General features: G+C 40.9%; 2 protein-coding genes across 2 annotated transcripts; both read left to right on the forward strand.

The window, feature by feature from the left end:
- Positions 1-225: 225 nt before the first annotated feature.
- On the forward strand, positions 226-2,018 carry LOC148897075 (trypsin-2-like). Its single transcript, XM_088997864.1, has 6 exons — positions 226-384; positions 459-609; positions 694-944; positions 1,170-1,306; positions 1,422-1,523; positions 1,825-2,018. The coding sequence occupies exons 1-6, from the start codon at positions 345-347 to the stop codon at positions 1,870-1,872; spliced, it is 729 nt and encodes a 242-aa protein (XP_088853990.1). The 5' UTR covers positions 226-344; the 3' UTR covers positions 1,873-2,018.
- Positions 2,019-2,882: 864 nt separating this feature from the next.
- Positions 2,883-5,939, forward strand: mrpl17 (mitochondrial ribosomal protein L17). Its single transcript, XM_088998995.1, has 3 exons — positions 2,883-3,256; positions 4,295-4,363; positions 5,549-5,939. Exons 1-3 carry the CDS (start codon positions 3,083-3,085, stop codon positions 5,798-5,800), a joined length of 495 nt encoding a protein of 164 aa, XP_088855121.1. The 5' UTR covers positions 2,883-3,082; the 3' UTR covers positions 5,801-5,939.
- The last annotated feature ends 2,176 nt before the right edge of the window (positions 5,940-8,115 follow it).

The following is an 8,115-nucleotide window of genomic DNA, read 5'->3' on the forward strand; positions in this document are numbered from 1 at the left end:
TTCGGTAGCCGTGTCAAGGTCATCCACGCAAAGGAAAAAAAGATAAAAATACAGTAAAAAAACTTGACTGAACCCACAAAATGTTTCCCTACCCCGCACCAAAAAAATACATTAAAAAAGTGACAATTGTGACCTAAATAACAATTTGTCTAAAGTCCTGCTAGGTTAGCCTTCACGTTGGACGTTGAATCAGCGCCCAGGCAGCTTTTTTTCGAACTTGGCTGTTCTAATAGGTCCAACTCAACCTTTGGGGCGGTGCCCCACAGAGACGCCAGAGTGGCATCGCCCAATATAAACCGGATCTCTGGGTGAATTGTCGTCATCGACAGTGTCACTGAGCAACCATGAGGTGTCTGGTCTTCGTTCTGCTCATCGCAGCAGCCTGTGAGTAAAACTTTCTTTGGGTTCAGTGTCGGAAAGACGTCGTCGGATGAACCAGTTTGTCGTATCGTTTGCAGTTGCCACGGAGGACGACAAGATCGTCGGAGGCTATGAGTGCCAGCCCCATTCGCAGCCCCATCAGGTGTCCCTGAACTCCGGCTACCACTTCTGCGGTGGCTCCCTGCTCAACGAGAACTGGGTGGTGTCCGCCGCTCACTGCTACAAGTCGTACGTAACGCCCCCCCCGGTCTGATAAACGTGCCTCAACCCCTTGATGGTCAATCGTTTCAAACCATCCGAAATGCTCTCCAGCCGCGTGGAGGTTCGCTTGGGCGAGCACCACATCAAAGTGAACGAGGGAACTGAGCAGTTCATCAGCTCCTCCCGCGTCATCCGCCACCCCCGGTACAGCTCGTACAACATCGACAATGACATCATGCTGATCAAGCTGAGCAGTCCCGCCACCCTCAACGAGAACGTGAAACCCGTGGCCCTGCCCAGCAGCTGCGCCCCCGCCGGAACCATGTGCAAAGTTTCTGGATGGGGCAACACCATGAGCTCCAGTGAGTCGTGTCAAAATTATTTTGATCAAATTCTCATTTTGGGCTTGACTACTTGAGATTATGAACCATTTTAACGTGACACAAGATGGGGTAGTGGATTAGGGACGATGGATATGGGTATAAACCTCTTTGGTCTGTACCCTGTCTTGGTATTCCGTCATCCTTCACACTCTGAACATCTTGATTTCAAGCTCAGGAGTTTAAAAGTTGACTGCCACATTCCAGGTGCCGACAGTAACAAGCTGCAGTGCTTGGACATCCCCATCTTGTCCGACAGGGACTGCGACAACTCCTACCCCGGCATGATCACAGAGTCCATGTTCTGTGCCGGATACTTGGAAGGCGGCAAGGATTCCTGCCAGGTAGCAAGCTCCGAAAGACGTTTCTCACAATGATGAGTTTTTTTTTGTAAACCTTTAGGGATCGACTTAAAATTTCGAGCGTGAATCGTTTGATATCCTCCATCCTCGCCGACAGGGTGACTCCGGTGGCCCCGTGGTCTGCAACGGTGAGCTTCAGGGTGTCGTGTCTTGGGGCTACGGCTGCGCTGAGAAGGACCACCCCGGTGTCTATGCCAAGGTACGCTAAGCTATGCTACGGAAATGGATGGGATCTATTCCCGGAATTGGAATAGTAGGATTGATTCAGCCATTTCGGATGGTTTGTTGTCCAACTTTGTAGATTCTTTCATTGTTTTAATGATCCTGAATCTGATCCAAAAAACCATAGGGGTCGATTGGAATGTACTTTAAAACACATTTGGTAGGAAATAATATAAAGATGTTCTTGAGTTGGAAACACATCTGCCTCAATGGTCAAGCGGTTCTTCCAGAGTGATTTTAAGACCTTTAACCAAAGTCCTGAACATGTCAATCCACAGGTCTGCCTTTTCAATGACTGGCTGGAGAGCACCATGTCCAAGTATTAAGCCGGATCCTGTGATCGATCGCCTATGCCTTGGCTGCCTGCGTTTAACTGCAACATCTTTTTGGGTCATCACCTGGAATCTCGCAAGATTTTCCCCTCAAACATGTTGCAACTTTCCATCATACTAAATAAAGGCTCCAACCTTGAGTTCCGTCCAATGTCTTCTGTAATATCCTATCACCACTCCATTGTTGAAACCAGACTGACACGCTTTTACTCTCATGAAACGAAGATAGATGCTCAATTCGTAAGATCGACCTTGATGCGTCAGATTGCTAAAGCAAGATCAGAACGTTGTCACAACGAAACTGAGATTTTTTTTTTTTTGGGGGGGGGGGGGTGTCCATAGCTGATTTGCTTTCTATCACTTTTAAAGGACAACTGACACCATTTTTTGTTTCCTAACTGACACCATAAAAACGTTTTATCGCATGTAAAATACACAAAACACGCAGGCTGATATTTTTGGTCAAATGCAAAACACCAATAAAAATGACTTAAAGAGGCTCAAAACTGCCACAAAATAAGCTCGAAAACTGGGCACATTCAGAAAGTCACGCCCCCTTATTCGTGACGTCTATATTGGTCACACACTGCCTTGCTCCGGAATCAAAACAATGACTTCAGAGAGTTCAGATTCGGAGAAAATGCTTTCTTTTTACTCATCCAATTAAGAATATGATTCAAATAGTACTGAAGAGGAAATCATAAATTGTTGCAATCAATTAAAGAAGTCCTTCCGTGTCAATTAGAGCCGTCTGGATTCCAATGTAGCGCCTAGAAAATTTTTCTGCGTTCATAAGAACACACTCGGTGTAAATGGGTTCAAACAATTCTACAGTAAAGAACTGTTCTTATCCTGTGACTGTAAAATATCCTTGAGATTTTTGATTATTATTATTATTATTATTGTTATTATTATTATTATTATTATTATGAAAAATGTCAGCGAATATCAAGTGTTCAATTCCAGGCGGAACATTCAAGTCGACCTTTTTTTCCCGCCCGACCCGGACAGATTTCGTCGACGCGCCGTCAATGTCACGTAAAAACCTCCCATGCTTTTCCGTGTTTACCGACCTTGGCTTTCGATTTGATATGAATTTGTCTAACGATCGAAGCAGGAGAATGTTGTGAACATTTCCTTCCAAAACGTCTTTTCCGCGTAACTATTTTGATTCGTTTGTGGTGGACCAAAGCGAGCGGCCAAGATGCGTCTGACGCTGCGGGCGTTGATCTCCCACGGCCGGGTGGCCCGGAAAATGGGACTGGGTCCCAAATCCCGCTTGGACATGATGCGAAACATCGTAACCGGATTGGTGCGACATGAGCGCATCGAAACCACCGCCGCCCGGGCGGATGAAGCCCGCTTTTACGCCGAAAAGGTAGCTTCGTCAGGCCATGTTGATAACGCCTTCGCACAGCGCTCGACTCTTCCGTCCAAATACGTTGACAACTATTTAAAAGTCCGACCATTAAATTATACTTGTCATTACTTTGCTTGAACTATTCTGGTAGTAGTAACGCGAAACTGCGCAAATATTCAAAACAAATCATTTAAAGGGCAACCGACACCATTTTTTGTTTCCTAACTGACATCAGAAAAACGTTTTATAGCATCTAAAATACCCAAAACACGCAGGCTGATATTTTTAGTCAAATACAAAACAATAAAAATGACTTAAAGTGTCCAAAAACTACTTCAATATTAACCCGGAAATTACCAGTTTCAGAAGGTCCCGCCCCCTTGTTCGTGACGTCACGCCAGGACGTCTTGCCTTGCTCGAGAATCAAAACAATGGCGTCATATTCGGAGAAGATGCTTTCTTGTTACTCATCCAGTGATGAATATGATTCAAATAGTTCTGAAGAGGAAAGCATAAATGTTTGCAATCGATTAAAGAAGTCCTTCCGTGTCAATTCGAGCCATCAGGACTCCAATGTAGCGTCCCAGAAAATGCACAAGATGGCGCCCAAGCTCTGTTGGAAATGGGCTGATTTGTCTGCTGGGAATTTGTGTCAACTAGTATCAAATAGTAGTCTTGCAACACACAACGATTCACTATTGCGTTATTTAAATGTTTACCTTCTAATTTCGCCATCAACACGAAGTTTTCAGAGCAAACGAAATGCATTGAGGCGATGCAAGGTATGTCCTTTCTCAGTCAGGGGCGTTCCTTCAGTGACGTCACGTACAGACTCGTCACCAACTCAAAAACAAGACTTCCTGAATATTCAGCGCGAGTCTTAAAACGTAAAATATAGCAATATGCGGTGGAATCTTTGTAAAATACGCTCAGTAGAAGTCATTTGAAGTGATTTTACAAATTATGGACAAAACATGTCCGGAGGCGTCGGTTGTCCTTTAAATAATATAAAATATTGATTCCCAATTGACGTTTGTGCTTGTTTGTTTGTCACAGCTGATCGACTATGCGAAGAAAGGAGACACTGATGAGAAGGCAATGAAGATGGCCGATTTTTGGTTAACGGTACGAGTACACATTTGTCCTACTTTGGTTGATTAGTTTTGCTATATTTGTTCAGACTTTTTATTTGAATGGCATCAGTCGGTTATGATTATCATAATAACCTATTTGGTTATTATGGTAAAGGGATGTGACAACATTTTTCAAGAATAATTCATCACACATTTTCTAATACCATTTGTAACTGTTAATTGAGTGCTGCTTACTTACGTGTTTGGCTTTTATGATGTTTATGAGCATAGTAATTTCATAACACGCCGCTTTTTTTGTTTACACTCTATTTGGTTTTACATTTTACGTAGGGATGTGACAACATTTTTCAATTATAATTCATCACACATTTTCAAAGACCATATTAAAATGTATATAATAGCTTTCAAATGATGGATAGATTATTGTTCTCTGACAAATAATAAGGAAATAATGGATTTTTTTTAATTTTTGAAATATGAGGGGATTTTCCGCCTGCAATTACACAGTTAAAACAATGAAAATCTGTGACTGAGTTCTTTATTACAGTTTTAAAGTATCATAACTTTCTTAATTTTTGGCAGATCTTAACGAGTAAGGTACCATTGGAATGCTTTTGAAATTCTAAACAAGAAGAAAGAACAACAGAAAAAACAAGAAAAGTTTCAACACATAAATTATCAAATATCACCGATCGAATGCAGGCAGATTTTCGTCAGAAATCCAAAATGGCTGTCACTGAATACTAGGAAAAAAATTTGCAAGCTCTAGAAATATATATGCTAATGCTTCTTTTTGCTTGAAACTTGGCAGTTATGGAGAAAAATATATATTCCACCACTTCTATGAGTTATTAAAATACAACTTACTCACCTTTGCAAACTGTAGTGTTAGCAAAAAGAGTGTAAACTTCAATCAATTTTCTTGTTGTCGTCTTCGGAAATTTCAAGAACTAGATGGAGGGAAACGTGTAATACGTCATCATAAACTGCATAGCTGGGAAAATCCCACAAAAAAACGATTACGAACTTCACAAAAATGCAATGATATACGACTGCGAGTACAGAGTGCGCTCGCTTCACTGGACAGAAACAATCGCGGTGGAATATAGGTCACTGTAATGTAATAATTATGTGTCCCTACAATGCTTCCACAAACAACATTAGCTATGAGTTAGTTGACAGTTAGCTTACAGAAGTCGATCTTGGATGTTGGCAGGAAAAGGACTTGATCCCGAAGCTGTTTAAGGTGTTGGCTCCTCGCTTCGAGCGCCACTCGGACAGCTACACACGCATGGCTCGCATCCCCAATCGGCAGAACCTGGACCGGGCCAAGATGGCAGTGCTGGAGTACAAAGGCAACCCTTTCCCGCCACTCTACCCGGTGAGGAAACAAAACCCTCTCACCCTCATCAACCAGCTGCTCGCCGGCTACCGGGAAGACAAGGCTAACTCGGAACCCAAGTCGTGAAGCGAAGCTACTAATACACATGTCAACTTTTTTTTCTCTCTTATGTCTTTAATAAATAAATAAATAAAACTGACCGGCCACTCCATTCCATCAACCTATCAACGACCATCACAAAGGTAAATAAAACCACTTTATTCTACAGTAGTTTATTTCTTTAATTATAATACCATAGCACATTTATTATACATATAATAAGGTACATTTTGTGTAGTTTTAAGGCTTAGAAAATTAGAAAGTAGAAAACTATGTTTTATGGGGACCTGGGAACGGATTATTCTCATTTTAATGGTTTCTTATGGGAAATGATTTTTTGGGATACACACTGACATTTTAAGAATCAATACTTCGACTTGCCTGTGACAGCCAATCTGTGTACTGCCGATGTGCTTTTCCCGGTAATATTGATCAGCTCGTTTCGCAGGTGATATCAATCATCAAATTTCCTCAATCGTGTCTTTGCCTCACACACACGCACACTCAACAAGTTTATTTCTTTAATTATAATACCATAGCACATTTATTATACATAAAATAAGGTATATTTTGTGTAGTTTGAAGGCTTATTCAGTAGAAAATTATGTTTTATGGGGACCTGGGAACGGATTATTCTCATTTTAATGGTTTCCTATGGGAAATTAAATTTAGGGATACACACTTTTCGCCTTACACACTGTCTGGGAACCAATTAAGTTCGTAAGCCAATGTATCACCGTACTACATAATTTTAAGACATTTTAGTTACGTGGCCATCAAGGAACTGGAAACTCGAAGAGAGAAAGCAACAAAAAAAAAAACGCGCTGACTGCATTTGGACAGCAGAGGGCGCCAGAACTATACCATACGATCTAAAGGTTAGCCCCGCGCCCTTTTTAATTTCACATATGTATTAAAATGGCAGTGTGAATGTTCTAAATAACCAATGAACAAATATAATTCTGTTTCTTTGTTTTACTGAAAAAAACAGTCAGCTGAGTAACAGTTTTTTTTCGAGTATACACACACACACACACACACACACACACACACACACACACACACACACACACACACACACACACACACACACACACACACACACACACACACAAAGACCTGTCGAAAAACATGTTTTTAATTATTTTGGCAAGAACGGTATCATCTACAATGTATTTGACACCATTTTAAAATGCATTTTAGCGGTGCCGTGTGCTCTTAACTTAAAAAAATAACGACAAAAATGCGGCGGTCTTCTCGTTCAGCACCCCCCTCCCCCTTCACCCACCGTGTGCGTTTAAATGTGGAAGCAGCGATCCGGTGTCGTAACCATGACGGCAGAACAAATTGATTATATACATTCGACATGTAATCACATGCAAGTACAATACAACAATTCAATCAAGTATTGCTTTGTACTCAATTTACACTGGAATAAAACATGGAGGTGGGCAGGGGGAGTTGTTTAGAATTGCTGTCGCGGCGATGCTAATTTCCGTTAGCCGGCCTTTGATGCTTTACATTATATTTTAGCATTAAGCTAATTGGCTTTTGTTGAATAAAATGGGATGTTGTGGTAGATGTATTTTTTATTATACGTTGAATGCTCTTTTAATAATAATAATAATAATAATAATAATAATAATAATAATTCATGTATAAGCGTTTTTCAAAACTCAAACACACTTTTTTTTCGTCCATTTCACACTAACATTTTACATGACACGTTTTGCAATTAGCAAGCACACTTTTATTTGTCAAAATATGTATTTGTCAAGCTGTTTGGTGTTTAAATAACGATTATTTTGTTTTGTGTTCATTTCAAGTTACATTTCGACTAGGAGAGGGGCTTTACATGGAGGGGGGGGGGGGGGTTAAGTAGTGATGTGTCGTTCGCGAACGAGCCAGTTCTTCGAGCCGGCAGAGGGAGCAGTTCGAGAAACTATTGACATTTTCAAAGTGGGGACCTTTCTGCTGGATTGTTTTGAGTTCAATGAAAGACACATTTCTGAGAACTTAACAGGGGACCTGGGGATGTACTACAGGACGCATGCACTGTTTTGGAGCCATTTGAGAAGGTCACTGAAGATCAGTGTAGACAGGTACAGTGGACAAATATCACATTATGCTGTTATTATTATTCAATTATTAGCATTTTTACTAGTTTGTATTATAGCATTATGATGAAAAGTAAATTAGTGACAGCTGATCATCAGACCAGAGTAACCACAGGGAAAGTGAAAGTTAGCATCCACTAACTGTGCACATATAAAGCCATACAAATCAAAAGATTTGATATTGTGTATTTTTGACATGAGTAATTCGTTCTTCACATAATTTTA

This window comes from Hippocampus bargibanti, linkage group LG06 (genome assembly GCF_051943395.1).
Source record: "Hippocampus bargibanti isolate YZ-2025 linkage group LG06, ASM5194339v1, whole genome shotgun sequence".
Lineage (NCBI taxonomy): Eukaryota > Metazoa > Chordata > Actinopteri > Syngnathiformes > Syngnathidae > Hippocampus > Hippocampus bargibanti.